At 41.2% G+C, this 20554-nt stretch overlaps 3 protein-coding genes across 3 annotated transcripts; 1 reads left to right on the forward strand and 2 right to left on the reverse strand.

Annotated features, from left to right (window-relative positions):
* Window positions 1-27: 27 nt before the first annotated feature.
* Window positions 28-4925, forward strand: MONOS_16840 (Coatomer subunit beta (CopB); the record flags this gene model as incomplete). Its single annotated transcript, XM_067869709.1, has 5 exons — window positions 28-122; window positions 177-407; window positions 485-1055; window positions 1130-3981; window positions 4162-4925. The coding sequence occupies 5 exons, from the start codon at window positions 28-30 to the stop codon at window positions 4415-4417; spliced, it is 4005 nt and encodes a 1334-aa protein (XP_067730128.1). The 3' UTR covers window positions 4418-4925.
* MONOS_5353 (uncharacterized protein) lies at window positions 4898-9537 on the reverse strand. The gene is made up of 6 exons (XM_067875492.1): window positions 9353-9537; window positions 9127-9282; window positions 8947-9078; window positions 8694-8894; window positions 5760-8601; window positions 4898-5627 (listed from the first exon to the last, which is right to left on the reverse strand). The coding sequence occupies exons 1-6, from the start codon at window positions 9506-9508 to the stop codon at window positions 5077-5079; spliced, it is 4038 nt and encodes a 1345-aa protein (XP_067730129.1). The 5' UTR covers window positions 9509-9537; the 3' UTR covers window positions 4898-5076.
* A 2658-nt stretch (window positions 9538-12195) lies between these two features.
* Window positions 12196-19956, reverse strand: MONOS_14777 (uncharacterized protein; the record flags this gene model as incomplete). The annotated part of the gene is made up of 1 exon (XM_067867606.1): window positions 12196-19956. One exon carries the CDS (start codon window positions 19954-19956, stop codon window positions 12559-12561), a length of 7398 nt encoding a protein of 2465 aa, XP_067730130.1. The 3' UTR covers window positions 12196-12558.
* Between the last annotated feature and the right edge of the window lie 598 nt (window positions 19957-20554).

A 20554-nucleotide genomic window follows, 5' to 3' on the forward strand; every position in this document is an offset into this window, starting at 1 on the left:
AATTATGGTATTGATCTAATTTTCAATATGACGGAACAAATCCTACAGACTGTGCTGTCGTACCTGGACACAGGAAGGTCGAATTATCTGCAGATTGATAGTGCCGAATCCATTCAAGCGATGTTTGTTTTTAACAATCTTTGAGTTTATGAATGAAAAATTTCTTTATTTTGAAGGCTTGAGAGCAAAAAACCAGAGAACAAAATCCAAGCAATTAGAAGTCTGATTAACTTGTACCAAACAGAAGAGAAGTCTACGTCACAAAAAATGCTCATGCAAGTCATCAAGACTTGCGTTGACGTGCCTGACAACAATTTGAAACGACATCTTCTTTTATATTTCGAGGTTACCGGTCTTGGAACAGAAAAATGCGATCCAGAGAGGCGTTCAATGTTTATTTTGGCATGGTATGTACTTGTTCTAATTTCTGAATTTTCAACATTCACTACAAAAATGAAATTTCAAATCAATTGTTACAATTTAGCAATTCTTTGATGAAAAATCTTGACTCTGCCAATGAATATCTTATCGGAGCCACATTAAGATTTCTTTCAAAAGTTAATGATGAAGATATCTTGAAGCAGCTTTTCCCTTCAATCATTCAACAAGTTCAGCACAAACATCCTTATGTTCGCAGAAATGTCGTCATCTGCATTCAGTCAATGTACGAATCTCATCCAGATCTGATCCCTAATGCACCAGAGATTATTTATCAGCTCTTGCTTGTTGAGAGAGATACATTGACACAAAGAAATTGTCTTGTGATGCTCTTCCGAACACATGACAATTTAATTTTGTCATACTTATCTGGGAGAGAGAAAGAAGTCACAAAATTCCATCCCACTGTTCAGCTTTTGCTTGTGCAAATGATTCGAAAGAGATGCGAGGAAAAACCAGAAGAAAAACCTCAATGGCTGTTATTTGTGCAAAGATTAATTAACAGTGCATCAAATGCTGTAAAGTATGAGTGTGCAAGAACAATGCTTCTTATTTCTTCGCAACAGAAAGTCATTCAGGCGGTTATTGAATGCCTTGTGAAGCTTTATTCAACTGTGGTGTGTAACTTTTAATAATTTATCGGGTCATAAGTTAAATGGCACTTGCGCTAAAATCATATTATATTTGTTAGAATGACAACAACGTGAAGCTTGTTGCGCTCGATCGGCTGATTTGGATGAAAAAACAGCATCGCAAGCTTCTGACCACCACGCTTCCTCTTTCGCTTCTGTTTTCCTCAGACAATCAGGGCATCATCATGAGGAACAAGCGAACGAGGCTTGTTTTGGAGCTGCTGACACCGACGAATGCGGGTGAACTTCTCCCGCTTCTCCACAAGGAAGCGAAAAAGATGCTGGAAGAGGCGAAAAAATTGGATGTGACGAAGAAGCTGAGGGAGCAGCAGAAAGGCAAAAATTCATCCGATTCTGATGGCAGTGGAAAAGGTATATCCGGAAGCAATTCTTCGAAAGCACTGGAAAAGGAAGAGGAAGAAGCGCAAGTGACAGGCAGGCTTCTTCTGATCACGTGTCTGCGGAGCTGTGTGCTTCTGGTGCCGACTGAGATGGTTGATTTGAGCGAGGCGCTGTTGGAGTTTGTGGAAGATCCAGCAATTTCGTGTGCGGTGAATGCCATCAGCATTGTCCGTGAGCTGCTGGAGATGAACCCGAACAACAGAGAGACCGTTCTCGAGCTCCTTCTGCCGCATGTGGAGCACTGCCAGCACACACGCGTCTTGCACACAGCGCTGTGGATGATTGGACATTATTCTTCTTCTCTCTCATTCACCACAAATGTCATCAATGCTGCGCTTGAGATGATGTCCCCGCTGCCTCTCTCAACACAGCGCTCACCGGGCGAGTCGCAGAACTTGGGACAGGCTCCGCCATCTTCTGCCGATGCCATTTCAACGCCAAGTGCATCGTCGATGTATGGCTCACTCTCTTCAGCTTCCTCACCGTCTCCATACTCTTCCATCTCCAGTGCATCAAGCGGTGGATTTGCAATTTCTTCATCCACCACAATGTCATACTCTTCCCTGTCTTCATCGCAATCTTCCTATTCTTCCGTGTCGTCGTCATCATTTCGAATGGGTATGAGCTCAATGTCATCAGACAGAGAGTCCATGCGCGACAGAGCAAGTCTGCGGGATACACAGTCTCGCACCTCGCAGATGACATCGACTGTGCGTGTGCTCGAGGATGGGACGTATGCCTCGACCAGCTCGACTGATGCTGTTTTGGCGAGTCTGCTGAACAAGGAGAAGGAAAGGACCATCCGATCGATCATCACAGACGGAGATGTGTTTTTGGGCTCTGCTCTCTGCGCGACACTCACAAAACTGGCAGTAGCGGCTGCAGCTGCATATGCACGCGGAGAAAGGCTGCCGAAGATGAAAAGAGAAGACGAAGACGAAGAAGAGGACGATGAGAATGGAACTGAAGGTGATAAGACAGATGATGGATTGAAAGGAGCGAATGAAGAAAAAGGTGAGGGAGAGGATGAAGACGGAGAGGAAAATCCAGTGTACAAGGCACGACGCAACGCTCTTGCTGTGATCTTGGCTATTTTGCATCATGCATCCAACGAGATTCCCAAACAGAAGATGGATGAAGTCGATCCATTTGTGCATCGCCAAAACTCTTCTCATTCAATCGATGGTGTTTCTTCCTTTTCTTCAGCCACACCACTTCTGACTGCAGACGACTTTGAGCGTATTTCCTTGTGTGTTGCACAGCTACTCCAGCCGATGGAAACAGAGAGTGATGTGGAGAATGCAGACCGTGTGTCGAATGAAGTACTGGCAGCAGCGGAGCGGATGTGGCTGGCAGCACCACACGAAGCGTTTACGCTGCGTGCGAAGGAAATCACAGCGGCGTCTGAAGTGTCTCGCCCGTCGACGAGTGAGGTTGGGAACGGAGGCGAAAGGAAAGCAGGAAGCGCGTCGGTGGCGCAGTTTCTACCAAAGGGATCAGCAGCAGCGTCGGTTGTGATGCTCCAGAGAGAGTCTGCTGAAGGAGGATTGCGGAGCGATAAAGAAGAGAACGTGAAAGGTGCATCAGCCACAAAAGGATTGGAAGAGGAAGAGAAAGAAGAAGAAGATGATGATGATGATGAGAGCATTGACGAATTCTTCTCATCTTTGATTGGAAGAAAGCGATCGTTGGCGCATTCGATGGTGAAGGCAGTGCATCCAGTGCAGGTTGCAGAGCGTATGCGCTTCAGACAGCTGAGACTACCACGCGATGACGAAAGCGACGAAGAGATTGAAGAGAACGATGAGGAAGATTCTGTGATGAAGAGCGGGATGAACGGGTGGATGTTTGAGAACGACGATGATATATCTGCTGCCATTGATATGGATGACAACGAATTGAAGGCTTTCAACTTAATCGATTCCTCTTCCTCTTCCTCTTCATCTGCTTCATCTGCTTCTTCTGCAGGCACATCTTTCTCTTCTCCACAAACTGGCGCTGGCAACCTGCGGCCAATCATTCAGCTGTCTGGTCTTTCTGATCCGATATTCATTGAAGCACAGTTGAATGTGCTTCATTTCGCTGTGACGGTCGAGTTCACGTTTGTGAACCGGACAGGGCTGCCTCTTCGGGATGTGGGGTTGGAGTTTGTGATGAGCAGCGGAATTAGCACGTCGGATGCTTCTGTCACGTTTTCACTCACTGCGTCCCCAGAGCCAGTGAAGCAGTCAGTCACATTCCAGATATCTCCTGAGGATCTTGGGTCTGTGCAGCCGTTCCTATCGTTCCACATGCCGTTGCCCTCAGCAGCTGGCGCATCCTCAGCCATCTATTCCCGCTCGCTTCGCAGAGAGGAAGGAGCAGAACAGTTTGTGATGCTGCAGAAGATCTCTTTCGAAAGCTTGTTTACAGCAGGGCCTGTTTTGCATCCACCAACTATTGGCGAACTGAGAGAGCTGTGGTCGTTGTTTATGTGGGAGACGAAAATTCCAATCAAGACTGTAATGACGTATGCTAATTTAAATGTGCAATGTGTTTAAGAATTGTAACCTTATCTTTTTATCTTTTTATTAATTTATCAATTTTATTTATTTATTGCTATTCTGCTTTAATATTATTCTTTGATTTCATTTTTATATCATTCTGTAATTCAATTTATTTTATTACGTTTTATTATTTATAAAATCAGAAACTTCCCTGCATTGCTAACAGAAGTCGCAGAAACATGCAACATGCAGCTTTTGCCATATGGAAATCCATTGAGCGGAAAAAGCGCATATACATCAGCTTTGTTCTATGCTCGCTCAAGATTTGGACAAGATGTTATAATGCATATTTCTGCAGAGCAAGATGCATCTGGGAAAATATCGGGGTGGGGCAGAATAAGATCCACAGAAAAGTCAAATACCATTTATTTCAGAGATAAACTGTCAAAATTGAAATAATACAGAAAATAAGGGATATCTTTTTTAAAAAAACTAACAATTGCAATATTTTAGAAGTTTCAATTATTATTATAATAATTATTATTTTAGTGAGTTGATTCTCATCTTTTTTTTTTAAATTCTTTTTTTAATTTCCTTGGAAGTCAGCTTGCTTATAACATTAAAGAATCATTATGCAATTGTCAAAATTCATTTGTTGTTATCTTGCAATGTTTTATATGATGGAAATTGATAAAACAATTTAAAATTTTGTAACAAAATTACAATTGCATGAACACATTTAACTTTGCATTTTCATTTATTCGATAAACTTTCTGGATTGAAATTTCCTTTTATCATTTTGTTATTTTTTTCCTTCTTCCTTTTACCTTTTACCTTTTACCTTTTACCTTTTTCTTTTTCTTTTTCTTTTTCTTTTTCTTGTTCTTTTTATTTTTAATTTTTATTATTTATTTTTATTGATACAATTTCTATCATAAATAAAAACTATTTGTTAAAAAATAAATTTCATAAAACAATTGGAAATATTCTTTGAAATGCTTCAAATCAATCAAATTAACATTATGAGTGATTTTCAAAAAATCGAAATCTTAAGCTTCAGCTAATTCAAAAAAACAAAATATGAGATAATCAATGACTTAAAAAAACAAAATTATTGCTCATGTCTTTTCTGAAACCATCTGGGCTCTGCTATGAGATAGAAACCTTGGCTCGCTGCGTGTTCTCTGAGAGACGGAAGTGTCTCTATCTGTGGATGAAGAGTGATATGAAGGAGTGTTTAATTGATTTTCCGAAGATTCAGGAGTCGGAGACAAAGGAGGAAGAAAAGTGGAAGTTCGTAAGGCTGTGAATGTCGTACCATTCGCAGCAGCAGGAGAAGTGGAAGAGGAGGCCAAGGAGTTGGAGGATGCAGCTGCGAAAGGTGAAGTGCTCGCGGATGATGTGGAGGAGCCAGCTGAAGCAGAGGCAGCAGCCGGCGTAGACTGCTTCCGTGCAGGCCGCCCTGGAGAATGGAAGATGTTGGAGGCATAATACCTCCCGTGCTTCACCGGCTTTGCTTCTGAGTAATAAGTGTCTTGATCAGAAATAACTGTCGACGACGAAGGAGCGCCGGACACAATACCTTCAAATGACGGGAGCTGTCTGCTTTGAAGCGCTGGATGCCCCGACGATGCTTTGCTCTCTCTGCTTCGACTTGATTCAGCAGCAGCTACGCAAATGATTTCAGAAAGACAAAAGATTAATGTCAGAAAATGTGAAAAAGAAAAAAACAAAGCAATTTATTTGAAATATATATATTGCAAAAATAAATGATTTAATAAATAAAAATAATAAGTCAAACAATTTCTTGAAAACAAAGATGCCGCAAAATCTCTGTCTGTTTCTCGCTGAGCAAGCGGAGCCCTCCGGTTCTTCTCTCCTCCCTGTTTGGGAGTCGTCGGCAGCGAAAGATCACCAGTCAAATCGATCAACCTTGAAGAGTATGTTGGGGCACTGCTGTTTGCAGACTCCATCACAGCTGCTGCAGAGAGAGGAAGAGTTGGAATTTCTGGTGCCTTTTTGGAAAAAGACGCGTTTCCCATCGTGCCTGCTGCTTCTCTGCCATTCTCGTTATCGCCCAGAGAAGCCGAAGCGAATGCTGCTCCCACAGCAGGTGGCGGCGTCGTCATCTTTCTTGTGGCATCCATCGCTTTCGAAGAAGCAGACGCAGAAGAAGAAGAAGAATTCGAAGTCGAAGAGAACGTTGAAGAAGGCGAAGAGAACGAAGTGGAGTGAGTGAGTGTTGATAGCAATGGATCTGACATATCTCTTGCTCTGCCACGTTTTCCGTCGCGGCTTTGCTGCAGCATCGATCTGGGTGTTGGGCGAGAGCCCTGTGCAGAATATCTGTCAGTCACAGCCCCTGAAGAATGGGGCACAAACGGCGACGACATCACAACACCAGACGAAGACGAAGAAGCAGAAGACGAAGGAGCAATGATAGCCGGTATGTACTGTGAAGATGACGATGCTGAGGTCACGCTCGAAGAGTAAGTAGATGACAAGTTCATCAGCGGGATTTGATTGGAAGTGGCAGATGGCGGAAGCATCAGCGACCGACTCAGGTAAGAGTCGATGTCTGACTCGCTGTTGCGCATCCGCCTCGCCACACCCGCCGACGACAGACGCATCGGTGACGATCGGCGCTGTGTTGGGTCGTGTGTGGTGACAGCCACATCCAGCCCTTCCACAACACCATCGGTGCCTCCAACACGATAGCTCGCACGCTGCCGCTCGGTTTCTCCTCCATTCATTGTGAATCCTCCTCTTTCTCTGTCTATGTCCCTTCTTCTCCAATCTCCTGCGCTGTATTCTCTGTTTGTGCCTATGTCAACTACACCAATATGGCCACCAGAACCAAGCGGATGTGTCTTGAATGGCGAGTCATATTCTCTCAGTGTTTCTGACCCTCCTTCGCTGTCTGAAGCACCTCCGCTATGTATCCCGTTGCCTGAAAGCGAGAACGACTCTGAGTCAACCAAAAGACAAGCAGCATCCAGCACCTTCTCCAAGTTTCGTCGCCTTTCTTCTTCAATCAGCGCTCGCAGATCCCTCAGCTGCTTCTCTCTCTCCTTTTCCTGACGCTCAACACGACTCAAAAAGCCAGAGAACCTCCTCCGGCGCCTCCTGCACTTTTTGCTCTCTTGCTGTGCATTCAGCTTAGAAATGCGTTTTTCGTCCTGCTTGTTGATATCCTCTCTTTCCTCGTCGCTTGCATTCCCCCTGTCATCCCCATACAGTTCTCCATCTGAGTCCGCAGGCTGACCGCTCTGCGCCTCCTCATCTCCTCCAAAGCGGAAGCTTCGCGATCTCACATCTCCTGTTCCCGCAAAGTCGTCATCACCTTCCCCTTCACCATCACGATCACGATCACGATCATGGTCACGATCATGGTCATGGTCATTATCACCATCAACACCATTCCCATTCTCCTCATTTGAGTTTCCGTTTTGGCTTTGCTGTCTTGCGCCGTTATTTCCGCTTCCATTTCCGTACTCATCCTCATCATCGTTTTCTCCTTCGAAGCCACCTGACTCCCATTCTTTGATCACTTCTGTTCTCCTCTCTCTCTTCTGCTGGTTGAGCAGCCCCATCACAAGCAGCTCCCAATTGTTCTGCGAGCGCTGCTGCTTCAGCTGCTTTTCCTTCGTCACCGCCTGTGCGATGCTCGTCAGCCCATCCATTTTGGATGCAGACACCTTTCCGTTCTCCAGCTTCCCAGCCATCTCCAACGCTTTCAGACGTTCCAGCTCTTCCTCCTGCGACTTCAGATACTCCTCCCGCGTCTCAAACCGCTGCAGCTTCATCAGAAGCTCTGTCTCCTTCGCCTTCCACTTCTTCTCCGCATCTTCCTGCTGTCTGATCATCGCCGTTCGGTTCTGAAGCGACAGGTTGTTCAGCTCCATCTTCAGATCCTCAATTTCGCGTGCTTTTTCGCCAAGCTTCTGGTTCAACTCGTGCTGCACAGCAAGTATTTCCAGTTCTTTGTTCTTTATCTTCTCTCTTGTTGTGCTCAGCTCGTCATTCACCTTCTTCATCCGCTGTTCAGACATCGTGATCTTCTCCTCGAGGTCTTTGATGTGTTCCTTGTTCCGCTGGATTTCGCCTTCTTTCTCTCTTTCCGCCGACTCCAGCCGCGCCGTCAGCTCAGCAATCTGCGAGTTCTTCAGCGAATCCTGAGCCTTTGTCTGCAGCACCTCCTCCTTCAGCTCCTCCTTCTCGCGCCGCAGGTCCTTGATTTCCTGCTGCCGCGCTGCCTGCGCCACCTCCAGCGCCCCCATCTCCTTTTTCATCGCCTCGATGCGCCGCTTCAGCTCCTCCCCTTCCAAAACAAGATCGCTCGCTTTCTTCTTCAGCGCTGCTGCTTCTTCTCGCAGCTCCCGCGTCTCCTTTTCCAGCCGCATGTGGAACTCGTTCATTGCGTCTGTTATCGCCTCTTCCTTCTCCTTTCGCATCTTCTCTTCAACCCCTGCCAGCTGAGTCTTGATTGCTTCCAGCTCTTTCTGATGCTGCGTCATCATCGCTTGCACTTGGCTATCCCGCTCTTCGCTCAGGCGCTCCAGCTGCTCTGTCAAACGAGCCAGTTCATCGCGATGCTTTCTGTCCTGCTCCGCGAGGCGAGATTGCCGATCTCTTTCAAGAAGCTTCACAAATTTTGTTGGTTTATGATTGACATTTGAAACATTGTTAATCAGAAAACCATAAACGAAAAAATGGATCGAAAAGTTCGAAAAACCTTAATCTGCGCTTCTAATTTCTTTTTTTCATCATTCCATTTTGCCATCATTTTGTCTTGCATCTCTTTTATTTTTTTCTTTTGCATTTCTTCACTTTCAATTTCATTAGTCTGATTTATTCCATCAATCCACGCTTCAGGTTGAAAGACATCTGTTGGATCTGCTTGATATGCCTCTCCAATTCGAGATTTTTGATATAGCTTTGAACAATACATAAATTTCTTTGAAAAAATGAAGAAAAAAGCTTCACACTTGCTCTTTCATAATAAGCAATTGTTTGTAAAACATTGCTCGCTGCTCTCCAAGAAGTTTTTCCCTTCGTTCAAGCTGTCCTTTTAAAATATCCATTTGTTGATTTGATCTAAATTTCTCTTCATTTGCTTGCTAAAATGTACAATAAACATTTAATCAACAATTGAAACAGTTTCACACATGCAATCTAAGCTTCAAATTCATTACAACAACATTGTCAGATGCAATATCCGATTCATGTTCAAGTGCTTTTTCGCGTATAACGTTGAAACATCCGAGAAGATAATCAGCATAGCGTTGAAGTGTTCCTTCAGATTCAGCTTCAATGCCTTCAACCTTCAAATTACATGCAATATCATTTCAAAAAAATAAAATATATCACTCTGCAAATTAATAAACTATTAACCGTTTCTTGCATTTCATCAGGAATATCTTCATTTAATCTTAAATCTTTGAAATATGTTCCCAATTGACCTTTAAAATCAAGTAATCCGGTATTTATTATTTGAGTCATGGATTCTGATATTTCTGGCCGTTGTAAGTATTCATTCTCTGATGTCATTATTAAAAACAGTTGAAATACTATGATCTGATTATATATTTTTTTATTTTTATCCAAATAATGTGAATATTCGACAAAAAGCTTAGGTTTATAAAAGTTAATCGTGTTTGGAAGTTGAAAAACATTTATTCTCTATTCTATTGAAATTATTTAACAAAGAAAATATGATTTGCTTCCATCTGCTGTTTAAAAATAATAATTTTGTCAAAACTTCGAAATTCGAAAATTGAAATAGCTATTTCATTTTATGATAGCCAAAAATGTCTATTTTTTTTTTTTTTTTTGTGGGGATAATGAAGAAAAATTCGGTCAATTAATATTTAATTATAACTGCCGTTTTCTTTTTCATCGTAAAAAAATGGTTTTTATTCTCTTGCATTTCTGAAAAATTCAATTGTTTGCTCCGAGTTTTTTTCTCCATCGTATCTTTATAAGTCTAACATTTCCATTCAAAATAAGAAGGAAAACAAAAAAATTGAAATATATAATAGAAAAAATTGAGTGGTGCAAAATTCATTGAAACAATAATTTCATTCCAGACGAAATCATTTGAGAAACAATATTCACTTATATCTGTATCAGATTGAAAGAAAATGGAAGAGGGTTACAATACACCACAATTCAAAACCTATCCTTTCCAGTGTATTATTACTTGTTATTCATTTTCAAGAAAGAAATATCATATAAAACCTCCGTATTTTTAAGAAAATATATTTTATAAAAATTGGGAAAATATCTGCATTAAATGGGATGAATCAAATTTGATTGCATTGATGTCTCATCTTCAAGATCACATAATTAAATATTTATTTAAAAAACAAGATTAATCTAAGACTATGAAGCGACATGGAATTGGATAATGAGATTTATTCCATTCGCAGTGAACAGACGATGCCCTAAGTGTAGGAATTTTTTTCCATTGAAAATCAAGATAGTTGTAGAAATGGCAGGTGTTTCAGATGAGGAAAATACTGCTCATTGTTGAAAATAATTCCTTTGAAAAATTCAAAAATTTCTTTTAAGAAAATAATTATGTTATTTTTGTAATTTTTGATCAACATAGAAATTTGTCAGTGAAGCTTGCTGACTGATGTTTCAAGACAAACTGTTGGGTGTTTTTATTCCACTGGAAGAGATTGCATGGCTGATTACGGTTCAACATCTTTCGAAAAGCTTGGTGTACAGGGAATTATTATTGAAATAGATGAAGCAATTCTTCGAAAAAAAAAGTTAAGAAAAAAAAGAAGAAAGAAACAGATATGGTTATTCGGCATGATAGAAAGAAAAGAAAATGTTTGATTGTGAGAGTGAAAAACAACAAAAAAGAGACATTAATACAAATAATCGAAAGAAACACAATTCCAGGATCAACTATTTACTCAGATAAGTGGAAAGTGTACAGCTCATTTTCATCTTTAGGTAATAATTATCACACTGTTTGTCACAAATACATTTTAAAAAATCCAGAAAGTAGCATTTGCACAAATTTGATTGAAAGCACTTGGTCAAGCTTTCAAAAATCTCTTCCAAGAAATGGAATTAAAGAAAAATACATTGATGACTTTGTGAATAGCTTTGTTGGAAAAAGATCAGAAACACTTGAATCTGAAGATTTCATTCAAAAACTGCTTGTTAATGAGCTTTTTGATGTTGAAAAAGAAATAGATGAAACTGAAAAAGACGAAATCGAAGAATCTGACGAAAGTGATGTGCAGGTTTCAAATGAAAATGATGAAGAAACTGAAGATGAATCTGATTCTTTAAAAGCAGATGATGGAGCACATGCTTCCGAGTTTGAATAGAAGCAAAAAAAATTTTTTCATTTGCATTTTAACTCTTCAAAAAAATTATATTCAATGATTTATATTGTTTTATTTTTCTTTAAAACCCGGAGTTAGCAGTCACGAAAATTGTTGTAAAACAACACATTCAAGCATGAAGAATACAAATAATATGGACTTCGGTTGTGGTGTATTGTTAACTTCTGCCAATTAAGGATTAAATAACTTTTCACCACATTATTAGAACAAATGAAATAATCGGAATAATTGTTGGGGTTTTCCTCGAAAAGAAAATTTCTTTTTGTGCGAATATGAAAAGAATAATGATGTTTTTTCAATTTTGAATTCATCTATTTTTCTGAATGCATTCACAATTATATTTATTTTTTCTCTTTTCATTCAAAAAACTGCACTTATTCGATTGAAATATAAATCCATTTTGCTCTTCAAAAAAAAAACCACAGACACTCCACCCCATTTCATCAGACGCGTTTTTGTTCTGGCTTTTCAGCAAATGGAAAAGTCTTCAGCCAAACAGACACATTAACAAATGCCCATCACTTATTGCATGCGTTTATTTGCCTTTTCACTTTTTCCTCAACAAAAAAACAAAAAATTCATTTGAAACAATAATTACTATTTTTTCACCCTTTCACTTTTGTTTTCGTGTGCCAAACACACCTCTCTCCATTTCTCAAAACTGTTTTTTCATCTCCAATTCTCCTATTCTGTGAATATGCCTTTGTTTTCGATGTCAATTCCAAACAGCTCTGTGCCTTCATGCATGTCAATATTTATCAGCCAACAACAATACTCCAGAAAACACACTTGTAACAAAATAGCTGTTTCAGAAATAATTTTTTGAGGGGTATTTCATTTTTTTTCAAATAAGAAAACACACGATGATTCAAATTGTTTTTCATTTTCATTCATTCCTTTGCTGTTGAAGTTCCAATCCAACAAAAAAGAACAACAACAAAAATAAGAAAAATAAAAACAAACACTTGTTTTTGTTCAAGAAATCAGTCATTCTCTTTTTGCTTGCGATTCGGAAACCGCAACAAAATTTCTTCACTGCGACTGACCAACTTGAGCATTCACAAAGCCATCACTTCTGTTTCTGCTTCGTCACCCCAATGCCAACTTTCTTTCCCCTCTCCTCATTTGGTGTTTCATATCGTTCAGAAAGTTCAATCCGCTCTCATTCTGTTTGTTTGTCGTTTTCATCTTTCTTCCTTTTCCAGTTTTGTGCTCTTCAACCACAAACAACTACAGATATGATGAGTCGCAGAAACTGCTGCTCCCAACATCGCTTCCTCTGCCAATATCGCTCACATTTTCATCGTCAATCGCATCAGATGCTGTCACAACCACCATCTCTGCAGGAAAGTGCCCGAAGAACTCTCGCTTCAGCTCCACAAGCGTGGGCCTGCTCTTCGCCTGCAGCATCACACACGCTTTCGTCGTCTCACCAAAACTGCTTGTCTCAATCACCCCCATGTTCGGCCTCTCCCCATTCTTTATCTTCTCTCCAGCCGTCTCAGCCTCATAATCTCCAAATGGGATATGCAGTGTCAAGCACTCCCACAGCATCATCCCAATCGAAAACACCACCGTCTTCTTCGTTGCATGTTTCTTTGTCCCATTCAGCAGCTCAGGCGCCTTCCACCTCAAACACTCCTTTCTGTTGTCTTCGTCATCCTCAAAGGCAGATGAGGGCAGAGAGTCACTTTCGTCATTACTGGCAGACGTCACAACAGTTGATGAAGAGATGGAGGATGAGTCAGAATTATCAGACAATAAATCTGAGTGCATTACAATGCAGATCACCATATGCTCGGAGAAAAGAATAATGTGCGGACTCAGATTATTCAATGATTGAAGAGGGTTTTCCATTTCATCAAACGAGTGAAGAGCAAGATTAGCCACCCAGAACAGGATCTGAGCAGCTGTTTGCTCTCTTTCTTTCAATGTGCCAATTGCCATTTCTTTTGTCTTATTCAGCCCATGCAACAACATGAACAGTGAATCCCTCAAGTCCACAATCAGCTTCTCATGAGGGAGATGAACAGGCCATCGCATCCACAAGATTTGACATTGATGACGTGGTTGGGCACAAATCCTCCCTCGAACAAATGTGGAATCTGAATCAGTTGAACATGTCGAAGAAATTGATGGTGATGCAGTCTGTTTTCTTATTTCCTCTTCCTCATCTTTCTCCAGCATCCATTGAGGGATCTTATCTGAATCTTTTCCTAATATGTATTCAGTGGAGCCACTCTCAGAGAGAAGATGCTCTGATGACTCTGAATGTCCCAGGCTTTTTTCATATATTCTCTTCTTCATCCTTTCTTCATTCTTCTTTTCATCCTCCATCTCTGCTCTCTTCCACCGCTCCTCAGGTGACATCTCCATCGTGACCATCTCAAATGCCTTCGGATCTTTTCTGATGTTGTCATTCACAATCTCTTGCAATTCCTCATTTCTTTCCTTCACCTTCCTCCACCGAACAGCCAGAACAACAATGACTACAAGCAGAAGCACAACAAATACAACACACACAATCACAATAATTTGCCACATTGACATTTCTTTCTTTCCTCCTTCAACAATCCTTTCATCCCCATTAGCTTTGGGCTCACTTCTGTTCTTCAGAATGAAAGGATCAGTCGATGATGGGTTTTTGGCATCCCCAAACAGAATGCTCACTCTCACCTCTGCCTCGTCTCCTGCCTCACTTATTGCCTCTCTTGCCAATCTTCCTTCAACTTCTGTCTCCGACACATATCCGCTCTCATCAAACTCAAACTTTTCGATCTGCTTTTCATCACCTATCTGCTTCACAACCATGAATGACAAGTTGCAAGGCAGCAGCAGCTTCCCTTTGAACACAATCTCCATTTCTGCTCCTTTCTCATTTGCTTCAATACTCTCCAATACTGGGATGAAGAATGGTGATGCTCTTTCAGAAACAATCCCTTCAAAACTACACCCATCATTCAAAATCCAAAGAGAAGAATTGGGCATCAATCCATCTCCACCTTTCAAACTCATCACATTCAATGTTCCTGAATTTGAGCAAATGATATTTCTTCTCAATGATGGATACCTTTCAATTGATGGATTGCTGTTAATGAATTCTCCTTTCTCAATTATCACATTTCCTCCACTCATTGTTATTCCACCTTCTGGAGAATTCGAAATTGTTGTGTCTTTCATCATCGCAGAACTCTTCGAGAAATCAACAACTGAACCATTCCACTGACAGATCTTATTACTCACACCATTTATTTCTTCGGTATTATCAGCCAGGTTTCCCTCAAATGTGCACGAATCCACCAAGACATTCTCAGTCAAAGCAATTGCCACTTGACTCCCCTTTGATGACTCTGATGTGCACTTATGAAAAGAACAGTTGCACATCTCAAAGTTAGTCATGTGCTGAGCTGTGCAAATAATGCTAGGCCCAGAAGACAGCCGGCTGATGTTTGAGAATGATGATAACGCCAAAGATAAAACGAGTGAAGAATGGCCATTTTCAAATGAAATTAGACTTTCATTTTGCAAAGAGATATTTGTGACTGCCAACTTTGAAATTATCACTTTCTCACTCTTTCCACATTCAATCACTGAGCTTGTGCATTGGACATTGCAAGCAGTCAGATCTTCAAATGTTGCTCTTTCTGAGCACAATATCTGGAACATGGACTTTGAGAATTTCAAGCACCCAATGCTACATCGATCTGCCTCAAATATCCCATTTTCAACAACAATCAGAGAAAAGTCAAAAAGGGTTTGTGAATTCACCAATGATCCGCTTTCTGATAAGAATGAAACAGATTCGAGGATTAGAGATCCATTCGCTTGGTGTATTAAGCACGAGCAGACAACATTCTGCATTACACCAAAAACAAATGAAACTTTCTCAATTCGAACAGACTCTGATGTCGTCACAACTCCATCACCAGCCAAGCTCATCTCATTCACTTTTATCTCAGCATTCCTGCTTGCCTCCATCGACTTGATTGTCACCTTTTGAGCTAAGCATGAACCAGTTAGTGTTGTCTCATTCCATATCAGCAGCTGCGAATAATCCGATGGAATGATGTGGCTCACCCCCACATTCAGCGATGAGCATGCACCCTTCATTTCCCCACAGTTCTTGCTGTTGCTGCTGTTTCCCACAATTGAAGAAACAAATATGAATTCGCTCCTGAACACATACACCCTCCCCAGCAGATCCTCTTCATCCCCATAATCGTCTGATGTGCACCCCCATATCGCCAGCTCCTTCACAAATGGCTCCCCAAAGTTTATCAGGAACTGTGATTCACTTATCTGCGAGTCAAGATCTGTGCACTTCACAAACACATCTCTCCCTTTCAATGCAACATTCTCCTTGAATGTGATGTTCGACAGCACAAATGACAAAGACTTCTTTGCAACACTCTGTGTTTTCAAAAACAATCCTCCTCCTCTCCCGTTGTTCGAACAGAAGCAGTCTGTCACATTTGTGTGATTCATTTCCAGTCTCCCCCTCTCGTTGAGAAGGAAAAACATCCCTCCTCCTTCATTCGAGCTTGTCGATCCACAACCATCAATTGTCGAATTCTCCATTTTCAATCTCATTTCATTCTGCATATCACAGAAAAGAAATGAAGGGTTGTTTGACACTGTGTTCTTCACATTCACAAACGAGCATTGCTCAAACAGAACATTCCACTCTTCTTCTGCATTATCATTTCCATTTTCTGGAATCTCATTTTCATTCATCACAATTGCACTTTTCCCACTCAATGATATTTCTTCAAAGGAAACATCGCTCATAGTTATCACACTTCTAACTGATATGCTCATTATCTCATGCATCGTTGAGAATCCAGCTATGTTTGTCTTTTCGATTGAAACAATTCCTTTTGAAGCACTAATCAATACAAATGTCAATTCACCTTCAGCATTGTCACTCATGCGAATAGAACATCCTGCAATACTCGTTTTGATTGAATCAATGCATGTCTGGATGAGGATATTTGCCTCGTTATCGAAGGCACTAGGGATCAGAATCCCCACTTCTTTGAATTGAACAACCCCTTTGCATTCAACAACAGCATCCTTGTCTCCTTCAATTGCTTTCACAAATTGAATTTTGTCTGTTTCGCCATTAGTTCCTTCCAGCCTCATCCCGCTCACACTCATTTCATTCCTCACATCACAAGTCCCCTGAATGGCAATCGACCCAATCCCCAAACCACTTCCTCTCTTCAGCCCATAATCAACAGACCCGCACGGATACTCCAACAGCCCACACACAACCACATTATTTCCTTCCCGCGCAACATGCACACTCGTCCCAACCTCTTTCCAGAAATAGATCAGTGGGATTGCACACTCTCTGTTTCCTCCATCGTACCCTCTCATCGAGTCTTCGGTCAGTATCTCCAATCTATCTTTCACAAATGGCAGGGTTTCGTTCTTGATGCTGCTGATAAGCGCTGGAGACGAAGCAAATAAATCCTTTCCAAACTTCGCATTGTTTGGTTTGTCAGATGAAAAAGTTGGAGAGGATATCACGAAATCTGCTTCACCCGATTCACTCAACAAGCTCAACATTATTCCTCCTCCATATCCAACTGCCACCCAGTCATGGGGTGCTGTGCAAGAATAAAACTTGCATTTGTTCATCAACAGATTCGTATTTGCAGATGCCTCATAAAAGAGTGCACCTCCTCCAATCTCATTTCCTTCTTCTTCAACAGCACACCCTTCAAATGTGCAATCATTTATTTCCACTTTGCAATCGCTTCCATCATGACCATTCATTATGCTGATGCACCCTCCACTTCCCTTCGAACGAGTAATCGATGAGAATGAGCATCCAGATGTCTCTTCAATAATTCCCTTGTGGCACTCAACAACACATCCATTGCCAAATGTGATTTCTCCAAAATCGCTGTTTGTCATGTTCATTAAAGGCCTTGAATTAATACTTCCCTCAACAACGAAAAACGATGAATCTCCTATTCTCATATTCCTTGATCCAAACTCACTCACTTCTACAGCCCCTCCAACAGCCTTCACAAACACTGTTGAAAGAGCCTCAATCCCTCCTTCCATCCCACATTTGTTCAGTGTGAGCTTCCCTGAACAGCACCCAAACACACTTTCATGATATGAAAGCGATTGAATCAAAGAAAATACAATGCCAGTCATTGACACAGAAACTGAGTTCTCAATCAATCCACTTTGCGTTCCCTCTGTCAGATCGGCAACCTCACATTTCATTTCATTCTGTTTTGCTTTGACGTTCCATTCATCTGTCCTCAAGCTCAATTCATCCTCAAAGGCAAATGATTCAAAAATGGTTATGTCTTTTTTCTTCCCTTCAAAATGGACCGATGCTGCCTTCGTGATTGTGGAGCATGGAAATGACTCATATCCACACATCGAAAAATCATGGCCCAATGATCCTCCTCCAACAAAGGCAGATCCTGAAAAGTTATCCCACAGATACACCACCAGCGGGATGGCAAATGCCTCATTCAATGTTGATCTCTCGAATCCATTCAATTTCGTAAAGTTATTCAAATCAACTTCAAATCCCATCGACCTTCTGCTAATCACACTTGTGAGTTCATGTGCATTAATGAACATTTCTTTCCCCTCTCTCGCATCACACCCAGAAAATGAAACATCTCTCAAAATGAATGAACTCGCCCCATCATCCAGATGAAGATAAATCCCTCCTCCATGTCCGTGCTCTCCACCTGTGTTTTGTGTTGCCTTGCAGCTCGCAAGTTCAAATAAATCACTTTCATCATTCGGAAATATTGCCCTTGCTGAGTCAGCATCTGTCATATTTCCCACGGTGAATGATGATCCTTCTTCCATCTCAACCCACAATCCTCCTCCATTTCCTCCATTGCTCTCACACCCAGACATCGTCCCTCCGACAATTTCCAGTGAGCAATCTCTCCCAAGTGTGCATTCCATTGCTCCTCCATCTCCCCCATCTCCTTTGAATCCACTCATCGTGTTGTTTGTGAGCTTCAGCATCTTGGCTGAATTTGTGGAAATAACTCGAATGGATCCTGATGGCAAATCTGTTTGTGAAGATGCTTTCACTGAAAGTGTTGAATCTTCACTCGTCAAAGATGCTCCATTCGCCACCCCAAACAAAACACTATTTCCTGTCGAGCTAATATCCACAACATTCATGGAAGCGAATGAACCAGCAGCATTGATTCCATCAAGAGAAATCAATGGGCGATTCCCAATGGTCAAGGACAAGACATTCAACGATGAAACTGAAACATCGCCTTCCGTTGCTGATAAAAACACATAAGACAACGCTGATTGGGGATCTTGAAATGACAGCGAGCAGCCATCAAGGGAAAATAACTGTGAGGTGGAACAGAAGAATGCTTCGTGGTTTGGAAGAGCAGATGGAACAGAGAAAACAAGTGAACTCACATTCGTATTTGCACCAACAATTATCATGCTTCCGTCACTTCCATTCGGATCGTTGCTCATCTCCCATCCACTGTTTTCATCTTTTCCCCTGATTGTGTGTTGGAAGGAGTTGAATATCAGCTCATTTTTCAGTTCAATCATCCCATCGACAACAATCTTCTTTTCACTAATTTGCCTTGTCAGAGAATGCTTCAGAGTCAGACAGGGAAACTCGGCAAACCCACAACGAGAATGATCAAATGCATCAACATTGCTCACAATGATCTCATTTGGCAAAGGAATCAAATAAACACAAAGTGGAATTGGAATCGAATCATTTCCATTATCATACCCTTGTATCGTGCTCTTTGTGTCAAACGAAGCAGTCAATGAAGTGATTTTCCCACCTTTTGCTGTTGTTTCCAGATCGACTGAGTCAACAAAAATGTCACTTCCCCATTTGGCTCTGTTCCCTTCAAGTGCTGATGAAATCTGAAACTCTGCATTTATATTTCTCACTTTCAGCCCAATCCCTCCTCCTCTCCCTTGGATGGTTGAGGCATAACAGTTTCTCACAACACCTCCATTCATCGTCAATAAACCAACATTCCCCACTTCAACCATCATCCCTCCTCCAAACTCAGAGTCTTCACTCCCACAGCCATCAAGTGTGCATCCATAAAGAGTTATTGAATATGACCCTTCACCCACACTCATCAGCGATGATCCTGCTGTTGTCCTCGCAATGTTGCTGAATGTGCAGTTATCCAGAGACAATGAAACTGAAGATCCTTGAGAAAATGAGATCACACTTGTGGTGCTGAATGTTTGTCCCCATCTCACATCTTTCATTTTCAAACTTCCCCCTTCCATATTCACAAGTGAGTTCTGAATGCTCCTCTCTTCTGAATGATCTGCATCCATCGATATGTTCAATCTCTCCAAATTGATCCCTCCAGCCCCTTGAATCTCAAACAGTTTGCTTCTTCGATTATTTTCAAATGATGAATTGTGAACCACAGACAGATCACTCACAGCCAACTCCCCTGCTCCAACGCAAAACAGACTCATTCCATTTCCCTCAAATTGTGTTTCAATAGCTGAGCCAGGTGATGATTCTCCCTTCACAGAGATTGCTTTATCTCCAATATCAACTCCTTTGCCTTCCACAACTGTTCCACTCAACACCTTGATTTCCTCCACAAATCCAGAAATCATTTGAGTCTGACAATGACTCACAGTTGCACAAGGATGAGTTTGATCAAGTCCACAAAAATATGAATCTTTCCCCTTGTTATCATTTGATGAAAATTTCACGTATCTAATTCTCCCTCCATCATTTTTCAACCATTCACTTTTATCATCTGCAATTGACCAACTATTTGAAACTCTGTTGTTTGTTGTCCTTGTTGTGAAACATGTTGAATCTACTTGATTTTGAACTGCGTCAATAAGAATAATATCATGGCCTACAGTCCGAGCAATATTATTATGAAAAAAACAACAAAACAGTTGGACTTCTTTTTGATTCAGCGTGTTATATATGTATATCCCTCCTGCACCATATTTTGAAATACAATTCAAAAAACAACAAGAAACACAACACTTTTTGATATTGCACAAAACAACATCACATCCACCTCCAGCAGAACTTGCTTCATTGTTTCCGCTGCAATTGTCAAACAAACATTCAATAAGGCATTCATTTTGTTTTTGACAAACGCAGTACCAAATACTTATCCCACCTCCATCATTTCCTGACAAACAATTTTTGAAAAGACAATTCGAAAAGATAACCTGTGAGAGAATTTGGTGG

Source organism: Monocercomonoides exilis (genome assembly GCF_001643675.1).
Source record: "Monocercomonoides exilis strain PA203 chromosome Unknown scaffold15-1837935, whole genome shotgun sequence".
NCBI classification, from domain to species: domain Eukaryota; phylum Preaxostyla; order Oxymonadida; family Polymastigidae; genus Monocercomonoides; species Monocercomonoides exilis.

Coding starts and splice junctions, on each gene's coding strand:
- MONOS_5353 (XM_067875492.1), bottom strand. CDS start 9,508: ATGACATCAGAGAATGAATACTTACAACGGCCAGAAATATCAGAATCC. Junction 8,602..8,693: donor AATTAGAAGCGCAGATTAAG/GTTTTTCGAACT, acceptor AAATTTGTGAAG/CTTCTTGAAAGAGATCGGCA. Junction 5,628..5,759: donor ATCTTTGTTTTCAAGAAATT/GTTTGACTTATT, acceptor TCATTTGCGTAG/CTGCTGCTGAATCAAGTCGA.